Source organism: Orcinus orca, chromosome 4 (assembly GCF_937001465.1).
Source record: "Orcinus orca chromosome 4, mOrcOrc1.1, whole genome shotgun sequence".
Taxonomy (NCBI): Eukaryota; Metazoa; Chordata; class Mammalia; order Artiodactyla; family Delphinidae; genus Orcinus; species Orcinus orca.
In genome coordinates this window covers 13845999-13867009 of record NC_064562.1, presented here as the reverse complement: position 1 = coordinate 13867009, position 21011 = coordinate 13845999, and the positions used below count along the sequence as shown (strand labels likewise).

The window sequence follows — 21011 nt, the reverse complement described above, 5'->3', positions numbered from 1 at the left end:
TTATGTACTCATTAAATATCCAGGTCAGAAAGTTCCTAAGGATGTAAGGTATTCAAGCATGGATTAAACAAAGGTTTAGATCTGATGAAATTTAGCAGATACAGGTAGACATATAACAGGACTATGTTCGCACTCAAGCAAGCCTTCTCAAACTTTGCTGTGAATCAGAATAGCTTGGAAATCTTATTAAAAATGCAGAAGCCTGGACCCTACCCCAGAACCAGTATGCCTTTAAACTATGTGTCAGAGCAGATCCTTGATTGTGAATTGTAAGCTGTTGTTTCTTTAGTATGAATCACTTAAAAGTGCAGCTAAATATGACAGAAAAAAACAAAAATAAATTGAAATAGAGATGTTCAGAAAACACAGTGTGACCAGAGCATAAGACTCCAAATTACTTACACTCTTAACTTTGAGGAAAAAACCTGTTTCAAAAAAAAATTGTTGAAACAAATTATTGAAAATTATTGAAATTATCACCTGTCACCAATGCTATGTGCTCAGAATTCAACAGTGAATACCCTTCCCCACATTGAGAAAGGCAATAAACAGGTAAACAAAGTAACAGATACAATTCACACTAAGTGCTGGAAAGGAAACAAGGGTGGGAAGAAGGACCTATTTTAGTTAGAATACTCAAGGAGGTTTCCTCTGGAAAACTGGCATTTAAAGTGTGATCTAAAGGATGAGAAGACATTGCCCAGGCAAGGGGATAGGATGAGAGGACAACAGCTAGGGAAGATGCCCCGAGGCAGTGAAGAGCTTGTGTTTGAAGTACCTAAAGGATTTCTGTGTGGCTGTAGTCCAGCTAGCCAGGGGGAGGGCAGAGTTAGGTGAAGCTGTGTGGAGAAACTTCAGATCATGTGGATCCTGGTGAGACACAGAAAGAGGTTTCGATTTTATCCTAAATACAGTTTTAATCTCTTGAAAGTTTTAAGTAGAGGATCTGACTAAGTAGATGATGGGCTATGTGATCATTCAAATTGAGCTTGTAACTGATTTTCCCTTCATTTAAAACAGCATGACTTTTTTAGCTTTTATATTTGACCAGAAATTAAGTACTATATGTATTGTTACTTGGCCAGAAAAGTGATGTAATAAAAGATTGCTATTATGTCTTTGCTTCCTTAGTCTGCAGTTCTGGTTATCACTGCCTAGGTAAGTGATTATAAAGTTTTTGAAAATTTTTCTCATCTACAAATGAAGAAATATTTATCTTATAGATGTCTTGAAAGATTAATTAGTGAGGGTGATGGTGTGTGTGTCTGCATGGGAAATCCATCGTAGAGTCTAACACATGGTAGGTGTCTAACACATGGTAGGTGCTATTATTGTTAATAATAGTGCACAATTGCCTGTTAAGGGCAATTTTTTTAATTTTTAAAATTATTTTATTTTTATTATTGGGGGCATCTTTCTTTTTTAAAACAACTTTTTATCTAGGGGAAAACATACTACACTTGATGTCAGAAAACCAGGTTTGGATCCTTACTTTGCTACCCACATAGCCGTGTGAACTTAGAATCAATTTCATAGGTGATGTCTGTCATTTTTACCTTCCCAGTATTTTTTCTCCTTTATTCAAATAACAAAACCTCATTTTTCATTTAAGAAACAAACCTGGACCCATCTCTGTGTTCTACATGTGCACAACCTTCTATATTCATTACCGGATGGTCATGTGTCCCAGGACAGTTAAGTGTGAGTTCTCCATATCTTTGGCCTAAGTAATTAGTTCACAGATAGTCACAGGATTCAAAGAAAGACTGAAATTTGATATATGGATAATGAAAAAGAAATGGTCATTCTTTTGTATCACAAGTTGTAATGATGCAGTTTTGGAATTGAGAGAGCCAGTGTGTCTAGTGAGAAGCTGAGAATGCAGCCAACGAGTGAAGTGAAACAAAGGCCAGGTAGCTATTTCTTAGACTTCCCAACTACATGAGTCAATCGAAAAACCATTTTTTCTTTTTTTGCTTACCTAGTTTAAAATGAGCTTCTGTCACTCACAAGAGAAAGGGTATTGACTAATACATAGTCTTTTGATAAACATCTGGTAGTTTGGGAATGAAGGTAAAGGCACAGTTCCTGTTCTTGAAGTACATCCAGTTTAGTGGAGGGAATAACAATTTAAACAACTAATTGTTTTAATGTGATTAATGCCAATGAAAGAAATGTAACAAAGGAATGGAAGCTTAGGAAAACAGCTAATCACACTTTATCAATGCAAAAAGAAAATTATATCACCTAATTACTGGGTTGTTCTAATAAAAGGAAATAAGGGGTGTGAAATATTAAAGCAGTTTGTAAACTGCAAATTTCTATGCAATGTGCATTTTCATTATCAAGACTTTATTAACCCAGTCAATTGTCCCACTTGTTCTTAATTTTCTTCTGTTCTCTTTTTCTATGGAAAAATGGAAAACAGACAAAAATCACAATAAGGACTAAAAGTTGATCTAGGTACTACCTTTATAAATTGATATTCTAGCAACCATCAATTTTTGTGATATCTGATTTGTGTTATCTAGTTAGACCAACTTCCTGCAACTGCTCTCCAAGAGGTAATGGCTGATTGAAACACAATGATTCGTTTTATTAAATTGTGTAGAATAATGACTTTATTATGATCACTAATGTAAGACTAAATTTAATATCTCTACTGAAAATGGCTTATAATGTAAATAGATTAAGGCAGAAAACTCCTAGGCGATATTAGGATCTAATGCATAAGCACGTTTCTAAACAGACCCAAACCAGAAATGTGATATTTTACTGTTCATCCTAAATCAGTAGTCAGCATCTAAATAGATCTCTTTGGAATCTAGTCTCTGCTTACTATGTGCCAAGCATGAGCAAAACAATCCCTGCCCTCAATGAGCTTGTTATCTACACATATGGTGATAACACAGACCCTATTACAGATAGAAGAATCTTACAATACTACTCATTTTCCAAACTGTCGTTGCAACCTAAATTTAGTGGCATTCTCTGGAATACATCAAACAGTAATTCTCAGTCTGATCATTGTATTTGAATGACACTTTTAAAATGTTGAATTTGGTAGGAAAAAAAGATTTGTCACTGAGACTTTGTAGGTCTGATTATTTTTTTTTCCTTCTACTCATCTCTCTCCCTCATTTGAGTAGATTAGGCACATTTAATCATTTTTGATCACTTAATGCACTGAAAACCTCACTTAGCAGGAGACCTCAGTACTTCATTCAGTCAATCTTGGTGTTTCTGAAATTATGACAGAATGCTAAGCTTTAAATTAATATTTAGAATCTTGTGAATTTTTTTTAGATAAAAAGAAATACATCACACTACTAGACACATGAGATACATCATGAAGTTGAATGGACTTTCCCAACATATGAATGGCAAAGCATAATCTACAATTGCCTTGTTTCCTCAGGGGAAAAAAGGCTTTTAACCATGGAGTGATTTAAAAATTTTTGTTCAGAAGAACCCTTACTTCTAAAGGGATTTGAGTCATTAATTATTTCCTTGTCATTTGTGATGTATTTAGAAAATAATGATAATAATGTGCTGTATGAGATTTTAAGGTGACACAGTCCAGCAATAGGGATCCACTGAGATTTTCTATTTGATAAGAACTTGTGATTTTAACATTAGATCATAATGTTACATCATGAAAGTCATTTTTACAGTAATGCTAATCAATATTTTTAGAACATTTTACTGATGAACAAATCCACAATAGTAGAATATAGCATTTTTACCTACTGACATAATATATACTAATGAAAACAAAATAGTTAAATAAGATGCTTGGATTAATTATATGCTTACTGATGTACATTGAAGTGAATGAGATAACTGAAAGCTGGAAAGTAGCCAAATGAGGAATAAATCACTTTAAGACTGTCTAGAGAGACAGTTAATAATATTATAGTCATCAGACATTTAAAAACACCCTCAGGGTAATTATAAACATTTGCAATAAATCAAGAGGAATGTGTCCATTTTATTAAACCTACATCAAGTCTGCATGGAATAAATACTGTGATTCCTAGGAATGCATTCATGCTGATGTCCATCCAATATTCATTTCAAAGAGTTCTACCATATGACAATTTAATTGTAAGGAAAGGGTGATGTACTGAAGGGTAGTGCTTAAGTACTTCAGGTCATTCAACTATGTACTGACACTTAATTTGGGATCATTAAATCAGTGCTTGCAGAATGCAATGAATTCCATATATAATCCATTCATTAATCCTTAACTTTGAATTTATTTCTTTGTTTTCATGCATATGGATGTCAAAAAGTAAATATTTCTGTATGTAAAGAGAAATATATTTTCATTTAGTCTTTTCCATGCTAAGATATTCTATCAAAACCTGTTATGTATGTTTAGGTCTCTGATTTTCAGAAATACCTAGTTTAACAAATTATAGTTGATATATACATATGGCCAAAAGTCTTAGTGTAAAATAGAAAAGACTATTCTGAAATCTTAAGAAAAATGTCAGAAAGGCTAAGAACATAAAATAAGTCTAAACTGACCAAAGCAAACAAAAACAAACAAATTGAACTAATGAAGAGTATATTTTAAAAGCAGTTTAAAATGGTGAATTATAGAGACAAATATTTATAATTTTAAACATCTAAATTATAATTTAATAATATTAAATTTAAAAATTAAATTAATAAGATTAAAATAATCTAATCCATATTTTTTTCTTATAAGCAAAGTTTCTTTCGAGCTGACAAGGAAAGCACATGTGTCCACGTATGCCTACCCTTCACCCAGAGGGAAATCATGTAACTCAGGCTGGTGCCAGAGAGCCCACCATGCCCCTGAACAAATTATTTGGTTCCAGAATAAGCACAGGACCCAAAGAGAGCCTGAGATTTTATATGTGGATAAATAGCCATATGTCTGATATTGATGTATGGACAAAGAAGGGAAAGGGCCTTTTTCTAGTATAATAATCTGTAAGAATATGCTTGAAGTCACCAATGCCATCTGTCTAGCTTGAGAATGAAGCACATACATGAACTGAAGTAGAGGTGAGGCTATGGTAAGAGGGTATATTTGACTACTTTCAGTTAGTTCTTGTCTCTATGTCATTACTGTTACAAGCTGCTTAGATCCCTATCATCAAATTACCCCTCCAGGCTCCATAACTGCACCCATAGAATAAATCTACAAATAGGTTCATTCCAATATTAAGCTGTGGAACCAATATTTGTTTAGGCAAAGGAAATTAAATAACCCCAATAGCTCTTTAGGTGAAATGCACATCAACTTTTCTGCTTATGTCACTCTTGTAAATCAGTTCTATTCAGCCCATCCATCCCTGAAATTCAACTTTTCTTTCAATATTCTCAGAATAGAAACCTCCCATTAAAGCAATCTATATGTTTTTATTCTATTTTAAAGATCACCCACTTCTATAACTTTCTGGCTTCTGTATATTGTCAGTTCCAAGACGCCTTGATTCTGGAATCTAGTTGCTGGCTGTTACGTTCAACTAATTCCTTGCTTAGACCTCTCTGAGAGTGAGCCTGCCTTGACTACTATCAGCTGCTTCTAATGAGGCTTCCTGGATATTGTATTCCACCTACTTGACCAAACTTCCTCTCAGAGACTTGGTTGAAAGCATAAACAGCAGGCTAAGCAAATTGAGGACGATGCGAAACTGGAAGGGTAGGGCAATATAATGAGTAACATGATAAAGATTTAACATAAAATTTTTAAAAGGCATAAATTATGAGAAAACACAATAAGATACAAGTGGCTTTTGTTTTGCTAAAAAGAGGTAAAGGTCTCACCTCTCTAAGGCAATAAGATAGCATGAGATGTACTGTGCAACCAATAAATGTGTCAGATTGTATACAGAAATATTGAAAAAGTAAAATAGATAGGGATAAAGGCATTTAGAAAGGTGGATTATCTAAGAAGCATACGTATCGGGTTGAAAATGGTAAATTCTTAGGCAGTAGAAGACTAAGTGACTTCATGGGATGTAATCATTTCTTTACTTATTGATAAATGGTTACAAGCAAAAGCATTACTTATTTTATATTATTCTTTTTGTCCAATATATTTTAAGTTTCATATAGAGAAGAGCTTTCTGCCAATTAGAAATGTCTGGTATCCTTATATGAGACAGGCTCCTTCAAAGTACAGTGAGTTCTCTCTTGCTTGGAGGATTCTGTCAGGGGAAACAATGCTACCAATCAAAGATGTTGAAGGAGATACCTGCTGAAATCTCTTGTTTCCAAATGCCTTATCTAGGAACAAAGCTGGCCTTATCAGAAACACCGGGGGGTGTTAAAATATGTATGTTGCTAGGGCCTACCTTGCAAAAATTCTGATTCCAGGGGTCTATGACAGAGCTGAGGTAGGATGATGATTAAAAATCTCTTCTAGTAATTCTGATCTACTACCAAATTTGGGTTCTAAGTGTCCACTACACTCAATTCTAACCTTTTGTCTATGACTCAATAATCACTAAGTGATCATGATTCAATGATGATATTTAGTTTACAATTCTGATAGGCAAATTGATTTTTTCCTTTTTTTCTTTCTCTTTACTTCTTTTTACTTTTCAGATATCTAACAGGTTGTTCTGTCTTCTAAATTTTTATTGAGATATAATTTACCTACAATAAAATAAAGAGACCTTACATGTGTAGTTTAAAGAACATTTATAGTGTTCCACTATAACTACCACTCAAAATGAGATACTGAATATTTCTGTTACCACAGAAGTTTCTCGTGTGTCCTTTTCCAGACAGTCCACTCCTGGTACAGAGATGCAACCACTTTCTGATTTGGATCACCAAGATTAGTTTTGTATGTTACTGGACTTCATATAAAAGGAATAATACAGCATGTCCTTCTTTTCTTTCAGGATTATTTCACTCAAAATTTTGTTGTTGAGTATTTCAGTGGTTCATTTCTTCTTATTGCTTAATAATATTCCATTGTAGGGACCTGCCACAATTCCTTGAACCATTTTCAAAATGATGGGCATTTGGGTTGTTTCCAGTTTTGGACATAATGAATAATGCCAATACTAGCATTCTTACATAAGATTTTGTGAGGATATACATTCTCATTTATCTTGGTAAATACCTGGGAGTGAAATGAGTAAGTCACGTGGTAGATGCATACGTAAATTTGTAACGAACTGCCAAAGAGCTTTCCATACTGGTTGTACATTTTTACATCCAGCCACAAGGTAGGAGAGTTTCAGTTTGCTACATTCTTGTCTACGTGTAGTATTGGACTTTAGCCAGTCTAGTGGGTACCGATTAATACCTCGTTGCTTGTTTTTGTTTTTTTGTTTTGTTTTTGCCACACCGCTCCGCTTGCAGGATCTCAGTTTCCTGACCAGGGATTGAACCCAGGCCACGGCAGCGAAAGCCTGAAATCCTAACCACTAGGCCACCAGGGAACTCCCCAGTATCTAGTTTTAATTTGCCCACACCTGTGGACTATGTTCAGCACTTCTTCTTGTGTTTATTGGCCATTTATATATCTGCTTATATGAACTGTCTGCACACACTTTTTGCACACTTTCAATTGTGTACTTTTATTGGTGTCTTGTTGCTTTGCTGGAGTTTTGTTTAATTCTCTGAGCTCTTTATATAGCCTATGTATTTACCTAAGTTTTTCAGATATAGGTATTGGAATTTATTCCCCAGGTTGTAGTTTGCCTATTTATTTTCTTAATGGTGTCTTTTATGAGCAGAAAACTTTAATTAATACAAGGCTCACGCTGCTTGCTGCGCCCTGAGTATTAAAGATCTCTAATTCAGGAGCGTAGTGTTTTCTGCCAGCATCTATGAAATTGAGGCAGGCTAACTCGCTAGCTTGCAAGTAGGGTAAAATCTCAGACCCTTCACAGTTCTTGACAGTATCATATTACAACCCCCAGCTGTAAGCAATACTAGGGAATATAGTTTTTCAACTGGAACTATTGCTCTCTCAGTTTAGAAGGGAGAACATATATTGCATAGGCAAGCAGCTATTTCTGCTGAGGGGTCAGCCTACTTTGAGTCACTGACTGCCCTGTTTCCACGTTTCTAACGATAACCAAACCATCCGAATTGACATACAGTACTTTTCCTTGAATGATGTTAACATGCTGAAGATCTGCAGGCTTAAAGTCAGACATTATCTCTCTTTAACAAAAATGATTCTATACATGTCACTTGTAAATTTTTAAAAAATTTTCAGGGGCTTCCCTGGTGGCACAGTGGTTGAGGGTCTGCCTGCCGATGCAGGGGACGCGGGTTCGTGCCCCGGTCCGGGAGGATCCCACATGCCGCGGAGCGGCTGAGCCCGTGAGCCATGGCCGCTGAGCCTGTGCGTCCGGAGCCTGTGCTCCGCAACGGGAGAGGCCACAGCAGTGAGAGGCCCCCGTACTGAAAAAAAAAAAAAAAAAAAAAAAAAAAAATTTCAGTGTCAGAAATTACTCTTATGCTTTTTCTATTGTATCAAAAGAGTCCAGTTGTTGAGAGCAGGGACTATGGGGGAGACTATTAGTGTTTGAATTCAGGCTTCTTGGAATTACTTTTGAGTCACCTGACCTCTTACTACTTTAGCTTTTTTCATTTGTGGTATAATCATGGCCATCTCCAGCATCATCACCATCGTCTACTTTACAGAGCTGCTGTGAGGATTAAATGAGATGATACATGTAAAGCATTTAGAACAGAGCTTGGATACAATACATGTTCTCTGTAAGATTGTCCCTTGCTATATTCTTGGGTGATAGCTCACTGCAACCTCTTTATACTCATTATACATGGTTAGGAGTATAAATAGGCTCTGATCAGACTTTAAATCTCAGTTTTGATGCTTCTTAGCTATGTTTTGTGAACAAGTTACCCATCAGTTGTTTCTGTTTACCTATTTGTAAAACTGTAAATATTACCTACCTCACATAGCTGTTGAGAAAATTCAATGATACAATGTAAAATATTTATTCTACTGCCTGAATGAAAATGATCAGAGATACTATTTTTTTAATATTTTTATTGCTGCAAGACTTGCTCACACTGTCTATTGGAATGGCCGTCTCTCACACACTTAAAGTTAGGTAGGATTCTGAGAGGCAATAATCAAGATCAAAGTCCACCCGTGAAGACTTCTTTGATCACTGCTGCCTAAATTAAACACTTTCTTCATTGCACACCACTAGCACTCAGTTTGCATCATTCATGACACAACACACTATTTTCTCTATTAAGAGAGTCATATAAATATTTCTCTTTCGTTAATTGTAAGCTTCTTAAAAGTAAAGACTACATTCTGTAAAACTTTTAATCTCATGTTTTGTATCTGCACTAAGCAAGTGAGCTATGAACGTTTCCTGAATGACATATTTTTAAAAGTTCAACACTTCCTCTTTTCAAGCCTTTTAAAAAATGTCTTGAATCTATCCATTCAAATAAAGTTTCATTTTTCTCCCCTCTTTTTATCCATTTACTTAGAATCAAAGACTTGAATTTTCTTTGTTAAGGAATTTAAAGTAGACTTTTACACTGTGCTGTTAATCATAATTAACTGCTTTGGAAATAAGTGTTTCTCTAATAAACTGGATAAGAAGCCTAATCTTTTTCTTTAAGTATATTTTTCTAAGCAAAATACATCTTCAATAACATTTGGCTCCAGCAGGCTGCCTGATTCCATCCATGGATGATGCTTAATCCATTCCTTAATGAAAGTAATTCCTGATAACCAAGATAAAAGTCAAGTATAATGCTGATGTTTGAACTTAAAATGAGGACATTGATGAATGGATATGTAAATACATGTAGCCCTCTTCAAGGCACAAGGTATTTGAATAGCTTGATGTTTATTTTGGACTCTAGCCCAGTTCTTTATTTACTATCAAGATTTATTGTAAGTATCAAAGAAAAATTTTCTTTCATTGAACAAGAGTATTACTGGAAATAATTTAAAAAGTACAAGCAGGGTACTTTTTCATGAATTATTAAATTAAATAATAAATTAAAGTCAAGTTTATCATCAGAGTAAAGGAAAATGCTTTTCATTATTCCTAAAACAAACACTGCTTCTAGCAGAGGATACAAATACTGTGATTATAGCATCTTATTTAGTCAAAGGAAAACAAAACAAAAGAGAATGAGGAATTTCAAATGTATGAGTGTGTGACTATGAATTTAGTGTACATTAAAAAATCTTTACTTCATCAGTAATTAAAATGTCTTCTCTTACAAGAATTTCCTAACTGTAATCCATGTAGGACTTGGAAACAAGCTAACAAGGAATTTTCTTTCCTCATGGACATTTATAATCAAAGAGTAAAGTTCTCATTTTAATGTTGTAAAAACATCATCAAAAGTTACTTTTCTGTTCTTTATTTTACAAGACTATCTTGATAGGACTAACTAAAACGTGTTTTCTCCCTTTAAAGAAAGATGTAGTGTTTAAAAATTCATTATTTCAAAGTATGTTGAGCAGAAGTCATAAGAATACCATTATGGTTATAAAAACCATAGATAATCTGACTAGAAAAAACTGACAAAGGCATACTCAGTATGTTGATTCCAGAGCTAGAGTTTACTATATTCACTAAATAATCCTATCAGTGACTATCAGATTTGTGTTCCATCTTTACTTTTACTGATGAGCCAATTATTTTTATTTCCTTTTTGTTTATTTTATTCATTTCAGCCTCTTGGTCTTTGTTCTGTGACCCCTAAATAATATGAATTAAGCAACAAAATAAGGATTTCCGTCCTGGGGACAAAGGACTGTGCTTTTAGAGAGTGCCACAGACTTTTGTCTGAAGCCTACCCATCAAGTTTAATGGAACTCAGCCTCCAAAACCCCATGTGACCTTTGAATATTTAGGGCTAATGTAACTGTCACTCGCTCTCCCTCCCTGGGAGTCCACAGGAGCTCTTATTTGCTGCTTCCCAGATTTCTGCCAACCTGTTTGTGCTCAGTTCTATTGATGCCACTTTCTGGCCCACTCTTGTGTAACTGTTCTCTAATATAGTTCAAAATGCTGAGTAGATTAGGACAAGAGAACTCACTTTTAAATAGTTATTTATTTGCAAGAAAAATAAGTTGCACTGTAAATCTTCTTAACTTTTTAAAATAAAAATGTAAAAACTAGGCCCATCTATACTGAATAGAAATTTTTCTCTAAGACTCCTTCTTAAGGCAAATCTCTAAGGAAACACGTTTCAAAATATATGTTCTTTATCAGAATTTTGTTTATTTCCTCTCATTTGAACGTATAGATCTCTACTCCATTTCCTATCTTCCTAATGACAAAAAAAGAGAGAAACTATATTTGAAAATCTCTGGGATCAGTCAGCTAGAAAGCAGGTAGATTCATTCAGGAAAAAATACTTACACAAAAATAATATTATTTTTGCTTAGTTTTCTTAATGTAACTAGGTAAATATATTGAGAGAAAGTGTCTTCTCAAAGTATGGCAAATTTAGGTAAAACGCTTTGTGTTCTACTTTAGAAAGTTAAATAAAATAAGTATTTTTATACTACTCAGTATTTGTGTGAGATTTCATTTTGTAGACAATATGCCAGGATAAATATAAAGTGTTATAATTTCAGTGACCTTCAAACAGTTAAGTACTAAGTAGATACTAAAGTCTACAACGAGGGTGTAGGCAAGATACTTCAGATTTTTTTTTGAACCAAAAAATAGAAATGGGCAATTTTTTAAGTGTTCCAGGATCTGTCCAAAATGATTTTTTCTTATTAGATAGAGATATAAATCTTTCTGAAAGAGGAGAAAGACAGTATTGTTTTTATGACTTCCCATTATTTGAAAGACCGAGATATGTACAAAAGATTGAACTTGAGGTGTTAACAAAGTTTTCTGTTGTTGCCGCTAGATTTGTAAGAAGAATGTGACAGGACATGAAAACCACAAATAATAATAAGTAAGCTCCTTCGATATTTCAAGATTTTAACCGAAGTTACCTGCCATGCAAATACCAGCTTACAAAACTCATACCAGCAACAAACACTCACCATATTCACTATCATAGAATATAATTAGCTTCTGCCAGGCATATTCTGTGACCACTCTCAGGATAACGTCATTTAAGTAGACAGGTGGCCTAACAGAGAGAGTGTAGTCATCATTCCTGTTGCTCCGGGTGACTCCACAGCCACTCCTTGGGGTCCCAGCTGTTGAGCGCTGAATGAAGAGGTGGGGGATGTGCATGGCATCTGCCAGAGACTGGAGGGACCCAGCTGATGTGCAGCCAATGGAGCTGACCAGGGCCAAGATGCCTTGATTCATGAGTTCACAGGCTGCAAGAAAGCACAGTAATATTCAAATGTCAATAGGTTTCATATATTTTCTCTTTTTGAGGAACAGTGAATAAAGCTTACACAGCTATTCTACAACTATGGAAACTTTTTTTTTTAAAGGAATATTCTACATGAGGAGATCCTCCCATTACAAAGTGCTGTTGGAATACAGATCAAGAATTCTATCCTAATTAGCTATTTGACCTCGTGCAAATTTCTCAGCTTTTTTTGGTCTCAGTTTCATCACCTGTAAAGAGGGTAAAATAGCATGAATCTTTCAGGATGATTGTGTGGATGAGAGATAATTCAGTGTCTGTTACTTGTCTCTCGAGTGATAGGCATCCAATTAGAGTGATAGCTATACTTTTATAATTTTCAGTGTATCATTCAGGGAAAAGGTAATTCTTTACTGAGTATATAATACAAGGTTTTAAGAAAAGAGACAATATGCAAACTGGTAAATAAATGAAGGGGGAGATGAAGAGTCTGAGGAAGGAATTTCTAGCCACAGAAAACAGAGCCATTCTGGTATCTAAAACTTTGATGACACTTGTCTCTCCTATTAAACTGGAGAAATGAAAATGTTTTTGTTCTTTTCCTTGTTTATCAGAAAACTCATGGGATTTCTCTGGCAGTCCAGTGGCTAAGACTTCGCCTTCCAGTGCAGGGGGTGTGGGTTCAATCCCTGGTCAGGGAGTTAAGATCCCACATGCCTCGAAGCCAAAAACCAAAACATAAAACAGAAGCAATATTGTAACAAATTCAGTAAAGACTTTAAAATGGTCCACATCAGAAAAAAAAATCTTAAAAAAAAAAACGAAAAAAGAAAACATGGTGAAATCAAAAGGGAAAACTCATGGTGTACATTTCAGAAACTATCTCATTCTGGTTTCCAACTGAAGAATTTCTAATTTCTACTATACGGTTTATGATCTCTGTTTTAATTTCATTTTAACTATTCTGTGTATGCATATACTCTTACTTCAAAACTTATTTAAAACTAAAAAAAATATAAATTATAAGTAAACATAAAGATGTCACATATATAGAAAAAAAGAGTTCAGAAGTGATATCTCAGAATGCCAATCTCTGAAGTCAAGAGTTTAGAAATAAAATCAAAAGTAAATTTAGAAAGAGTCAAGGCAAAATTAATTCCATTTGAGAAGATAAGACAACATAATTGTTCCAGTATTAATTCTCGATTTGATGCATTCTAGATATAACATTCTCAGGATTCAAACTTTATTATAGATTGCACATAATTCTTGAAAAATTTGAAAGAAAATTTAGACGATAAGTACCTCCATGTGATAAATTGGCCAGTTGATGAAAGCTGACAAAATGAAAGTTTAGAAGTACTATACTAGTGACACACATATAAATATCAAATACATTTATTATGATTAATGTTAAGCCAACCAACACATACAAAATAAATTAATAATTACTAGGGACATAATTTTCAAGCATGAGTGAGGTAATATGATTTCAAATAATTGTGAAAGATAGCATCAGGGATCAATGCTTCTTAGACCATAACAGATTGCAGGTGAAGTTTCAGTAAAAATCACACATAGAACCTATTCATGTTCATGAATTCAACATTTACAGGAAGCAATACAGATTTATAGTTATACTTTCAATGAATTTATGCAAAAACGCTGGTCAAAAGTTTGTTTCACTACAGAGGTAAACAAGACTATTGCTTGTTTATATAAGCAAGTAGAAATTCACTTTTTCAAAAAGATTTTGCTTAAAAACTTGGCTCATTTAGCATTTAATATCAAAATAAGTGCCTTAAGGTACACACAGCTGAACTCACTCTTTAGATCACAATAATTTAAAGTGATCAAATGAATGTAATATTTTATATAAATTAACCACAAAAGTTATAGTTATAAATAGAGAGGTTTGATATGAAAAAATCAGTTTCAGTATTATATTCTGTCACATATAACAATACATGAAAATTATCTATTTTAATCTTCAGATTTAGAAAGATAAACTCTGAAGAGTCATATATTAATCATTCTTTAACAGACAGATTTGCTTTAGTATATTATTTGTGATTTACTCCTATCAACTATGTTAGTTCTATTAACCTCTGTTAGTGAGAACACAAATTAAGCAAATACTAAAAACAATTATATAAGCAAAATGTGTTATTTTAAGATTATTTGCTATTTGGTATTATCCATCCTGCTACACATACTAGCAAGAATAACTGAATTTTCCCTATAAAATCAAAGTAAGAATCATCAAATTTGCAATCAGAAAACCATATAATATTAGATCTGAAAGGTAATTTAGAGATCATGTAGTCCAGAATGGAAAATCAGCTTTAACTGCAATGCCAACCGTGACTGTCAGTATGTTCGCATCCTAGAACACTGTTTGGAGAAGGATTCGGAGACTCAAAAAGAGTAGCAAAATCATCGTGTTAGATTCCTCATAGGAAGAGACTGGGAGAGTAGTAGCCTGAAAGTCATAGACATGCATCCCTCTTATAGTGCCTCCAACCTTCAATGGTTTACAGTTGTTAAGAACACATACACACACCCCGCTTCAAAAAAAAAAAAAAAGAAGCAGGTCTCTAACTCATTGTTCAATAGCCTTTTCACCATAGCAAGCAAGGGATATTTAACAAACTTAAATTTTTACATGGCAAAGAAAAGACAGAGCTGTCCATCGGGGAAAGCTCAATGGAGATTGCCTATCCTCATGTTTGTAAAAAGCAGTAGTCCCAATATAGAGAGAAAAAAAAAGAGCTCACACATCTAAAATAGACTGGTACTTGTTGACAGTTGGACACATTAAGAATAGGTCTGGAAGGCAACCTGTCAGAGCTATATATGATGCCCATTTTGTCCATTTTACCAATATAAAATGTTGGTTGAAGCAGAGAAGATAACAAATTTATTTCCTCTGGGCATCGACCCTTCCTAGGGCCCTATATAAAAGTTAGTATAAAAAAAGAGACTCATGACAGCAGAAGACAGATTTGAGAAAATAAAGGGCTATACCAAGAACAGAAGCAAAGCTTAGTGAAGCAGTCTATCTTCTAGTATAAGAATTCCATGTCTTGACTGTTAGAGGACTGCAATATTTAGAGTTTTAGTTACATACAATGCACACATTAATTCATTACATACAGGGTGGAAACTGAATTTGAAATATCAGCATGTTTATGTGTGTATCCACCACTGTTTTATTAGAAGAATCCAAGCCAAGGATTTCTCAATGGCATGCTGCTTTCCCACTGATTACTTCAAGCCCTGTGATTTTCTTAAATTATGCATGCATGTACTCACACACCTCCGAACATATAGAGGATACTGAACAGCTTGCTGGTTTTGTGACTCCAGCTGTCTGAAACTGTAACACTATCAAAGATGTTTGTAGCCTGCATTAATTGCTGAAAGCATACCTTTTTTCTTTATCTTTTCTTTCTTTCCTCCCTCCCTCCTTTCCTTCCTTCCCTCCTTCCTTCTCTCCCTCCCTCTCTCCCTTCCTTCTTTCTTCCTTGTTTTCCTTCTTTCTTTTCTTCCTTTTTTGCTTTCTTTTTTTCTTTCTTTCTAATAGCAACTGCAATTAGCAACACTTTCACCCTTTTCTGTCATTCGGCAGTTATGGAAATGAAGTTCTCTGTCTAAATATATAAATTTAAGTTAAATGATGTTCATGTGCACTATTTTTTCATTTCTGAAGCTAATCAGTTTGTCTTATTTTTTTATTAAGTAAAATAAGATTAAAATAAAATCTATCAAGGGTTTTGAAACTGATTATATATTATTCAATATTCAATGAGAACTCAGTAAATAATTTTGGATAGCACCATCCTTCTTGAATACACTTATCCCCTATGATATTTCTTCTGACTTATTTATATTGACCAATTTGTCCTGATATAACATCTTCTAATGATTTTAAGTCACATCAGGAGTTTTGCAAATTCAATTCATAGACTTATTCTTCAACACTTAATTATGAACTTTCAACGATGGGCCAGGAACTTCTTTGGAGACTAGATAATATATATGGCAGGTTCTATCCTCAAAGAGCTCCCAATCTACTTACCATATTGTTTCCAAAATCTCCCTTGCAACAGAATTCAAAGTAGAGATTTAACACAGATGACTAACTTCACTCCTAGAGGTTCTACTGGTAGTCATGTATTTGCATTATGATATGTTATCTGAGTAGTTGTGATGTGTACCCCTTTCTGGTACACATTAAATCTAGTGGATTGTAACTGCAATGCTCTTTGAGGTGACTGTTGTAGAACATCTAATATTCGTTGACTTTCCTTTACTTTTTCCCAATAATATTGTTGAAAATATAACCATAACTGGAGAGCAGAACTTCCCTATTTTTCTAATTTTCTTAGTTTGTGAGTGGGGATGAGGTATAGGGAAAGAGGATACACAGAGTTAATAAGAATAAAAGTATCTCAAAAAGTGACCCTTATCTTCTTTCTATTTACAATAATAAACTAAGAAGATTTCATTCTTTCATGTTTCTCCGACTCAGACGTAACATATAATATTTACACAATTCAACAAAAAGAATAAAATACCTAGGAATAAACCTACCTAAGGAGGCAAAACAACTGTATGCAGAAAACTATAAGATACTGGTGAAAGAAATCAAAGATGACACAAACACATGGAGAGATATACCATGTTCTTAGATTGGAAGAATCAATATTGTGAAAATGACTATACTACCCAAAGGAAACTACAGATTCAATGCAAACCCTATCAAATTACCAATGGCATTCTTCACAGAACTGGAACCAAAAATCTTAAAATTTGTATGGAGACACAAAAGACTCCAAACAGCAAAGCAATCTTGAGAAAGAAAAATGGAGGTGGAGGAATCAGGCTCCCTGACTTCAGACAATACTACAAAGCTACAGTAATCAAGACAATATGGTACTGGCACAAAAACAGAAATATAGATCAATGGAACAGCATAGAAAGCCCAGAGATAAGAGCATGCACCTATGGTCACCTAATCTATGACAAAGGAGGCAAAAATACACAATGGAGAAAAGAGAGCCTCTTCAATAAGTTGTGCTAGGAAAACTGGATAGCTACCTGTAAAAGAATAAAATTAGAACACTCCCTAACACCATACAAGAAAATAAACTCAAAATGGATTAAAGACCTAAATGTAAGGCCTGACACTATAAAACTCTTAGAGGAAAACATAGGAAAAACACTCTTTGACATAAACCTCAGCAAGATCTTTTTTGGGCCACCTCCTACAGTAATGAAAATAAAAACAAAAATAAACAAATGGGACCTAATTAGACTTAAAAGCTTTTGCACAGCAAAGGAGACCATAAACAAGATGAAAAGACAACTCTCAAAATGGGAGAAAATATTTTCAAATGAAGCAGTTGACAAAGGATTAATCTCCAAAATATACAAACAGCTCATACAGCTCATGCAGCTCAATATCAAAAAAAAAAAAACCCAATCAAAAAATAGGTGGAAGACCTAAATAGACATTTCTCTAAAGAAGACATACAGATGGCTACAAACACATGAAAAGATGCTCAACATCACTAATTATTAGAGAAATGCAAATTACAATGAGGTATCACCTCACAGTGGTCAGAATGGCCATCATCAAAAAATCTACAAACAGTAATTGCTGGAGAGGGTGTGGAGAAAAAGGAACCCTCCTACACTGTTGCTGGGAATGTAAATTAATACAGCCACTATGGAAAGCAGTATGGAAGTTCCTTAAAAAACTAAAAATAGAACTACCATATGACCCAGCAATGCCACTACTGGGCATATACCCTAAGAAAACTATAATTCAAAAAGATACATGCACCCCAATGTTCACTGCAGTACTATTTACAATAGCCAGGACATGGAAGCAACTGAAATGTCCATCAACAGAGGAATGGATAAAGAAGATGTGGCACATATATACCATGGAATATTACTCAGCTATAAAAAGGAAGGAAACTGGGTCATTTGTAGAGGCGTGGGTGGACTGTCATACAGAGACAAGTAAGTCAGAAAGAGAGAAACAAATATCATATATTAACGCATATATGTGGAATCTAGAAAAATGTTATAGATGATCTTATTTGCAAAGGAAAAATAGAGACACAGACGTAGAAAACAAATGTATGGATACCAAGGGGGAAGGGGGGAATGGGAGGAACTGGTAGATTGGGATTGACACATATACACTATTGATACTATGTATAAGATAGACAACTAATGAGAATATACTGTATAGCACAGGGAGCTCTACTTAATGCACTGTGGTGACCTAAATGGGAAGGAAATCCAAAAAAGAGGGGATATATGTATATGTATAGCTGATTCATTTTGCTGTACAGTAGAACCTAACACAACATTGTAAAGAAACTCTACTCCAATAAAAATTAATTAAAAAATAAAATGTATGCAGTTTCTCAGGTATGTTTTATAATATCTGAAATCAGGACATATTTCATAATTGATCAATACATTTAATATGATGGATTATTTTTCTTGAAAAATCATTAATCAATATTGAATTTTATAATAAGTAAGCTCTTATAGATGAGAAAATAATGTAAGCTTCCATGGCAGATAAGCAAGATTTGTACTCTTTCTACAAGAGCTGAATTTAATTTAACTTTTTTCTCTATTTCATTCATTAATGAATCACAAGCATAGTATTTATAATTGCTTATTTCCTTTTTCATCTACCAAAACACACCTGACCTTTGCTTTTATAGTTGTAAGAGTATAGTAACACACACCAGTTTCAGCCTGTCCAGATATTCAGCATTCTTCGTAAATTACGATTTTCAGCAACCATCTGAGACTTTTGGGAATACTGACTTTTGGGAATATTTTGCTTAATATCACGTGTAGAAAGGCCTTCTTCCCACAGCCTATGGACTTATAAAATGATAAGTTTATCTAAATTTAGCTAGAGTACAGAGAGCACGATGGAGAGTGGTATAAGATGAGAATGGAAGGATAGGCAACATATTAAAGGTGGGATTAATTTGACATATGATTAATGTAGTTTGCTAAAAGTACAATTATTTGAAACAGATTCTTCTAAGTAAAGATGGTCTTTATATATATAGTGTTACAAGGTCCAATTTAATCATAATTATCTACTTAGGAAGTGAGAATATGGAAAAATTCATTTAATTATAATTAAAAAGCATTAAGACAATTTTTTCTTACAAAGAATATAAATGGCTAAAATGGTTGATTACCAGTCATCAAATGAACTCAGCTGAACAATTTTCAGTCAACTATTTTTTCAGTCATCTATTGCCATCACGAACCTTTAGTTATAATTCATAATCTAAGCCTGAGATGCACTGAACATTTAACCTAGGACCTCCTATAAGTCATTTTATTTTTCCATTTACTGTTCATAACAGCCCTGTATAGAAGAGTTTTATTTTTCTCATTTTGAAGTAAATAAACTGACTCAGTTTGAATGTATGAAGTTAAATACATGGTCCAAATTCATACCATTAGTAAATGGCAGAGCTGGTATTCAGACCTGGCACAGACTTCAATGCCTGGGCCATAAGAAGTAGAAAATAGCTGTTTTTAAAGGTAAAGGCCCATATAAATAACTGGAAGACACGTAACTCTGTCTTACTACAAGATTCAGAAAATGTCAGCCTCCCAGATGTAAAAGAGAAAGTATAATGATTTTGATACCATTCTCTTTTCTTTTTTCCTTTTGGATTTGGGATTAGGGCATTGCCTCTACACTTTCAGCTCCAAATATGTAGATTATATACACAATGTTTGGCCAAGGATGAGAAAAGCTACTGAGAAGCAACAATGAAATATTAAGTATAATTCCAGTCAAGCCCTACAGTGGTTTTACCAACAATGATGTGATAAAAATGATAAAAAATATTGACTAAATATTACTTTATCTATGTATATATGTTTGGAACTTACAAAATGTTTTAATATTCATTTTACTATTTTATCGATATGATTATATTGAATAAATTCCTATCCTCATTTACTGAACACTAAATTGAGTCTTATTCTTATGTTTTCAGTAAGTAGTGGAGACAAGGCTGGAACCTGGATTTTATGATATTAATGTGTACTTTACAACCTTTGAATTATGTATTTCCATAGCCTCCTATTTTATAAAAATTCAGATTAGTCCCCTCTCCTTTTAATGTTAGTTTGGTAATTATGCAATGAACACACATGTTTATGTACATATACATCTATACGTTGCATATGTCAATTGTATACACTATACCAGGCAAGTGTCAGGTACTCAGGATGAAAGGGTCAAAAATAGGTAAGTGTATAATGGGAGAGACATAAGATGTTCACATGAATGTATAATGATGTGGTAAGTAGCGGTTAGGTCAAAAGGAGTCATTAGTCTATAGTAGCTCAAAAGCATTTTTCCTAGACTATGAGTTGGGAATATGAAGAATAAGTAGTGAAAAGGAGTTACCTTGATGAAAAGGGGTGAAGAAAATATTTCCAACTAGAAGAAATATAATGTGGTAGATGCTTTCTGCCACAGAAAGATGCTGTGGTAGAAAGACCATGTATTACCTAAGAGGCAGAAAGAAGAAGCAGGTAGCTAGAGACCACGTGGACCACAGAGACCACGATGGAGAGTGGTATAAGATGAGGATGGAAAGATAGGCAACAAACGTGACCTTTGAATGGGTTTGTCT

At 34.1% G+C, this 21011-nt stretch overlaps 1 protein-coding gene across 3 annotated transcripts in view; it reads right to left on the bottom strand.

Moving 5' to 3' along the window:
• The window catches only part of GRID2 (glutamate ionotropic receptor delta type subunit 2), a 1386623-nt gene that overhangs the window by 667844 nt on the left and 697768 nt on the right, over positions 1-21011 (bottom strand). For all 3 annotated transcript variants that reach the window (XM_004276975.4, XM_049709175.1, XM_049709174.1), the window contains exon 3: positions 12020-12304. In XM_004276975.4, the coding sequence (XP_004277023.1) occupies positions 12020-12304 (285 nt within the window). The remainder of the gene's footprint in view (positions 1-12019; positions 12305-21011) is intronic.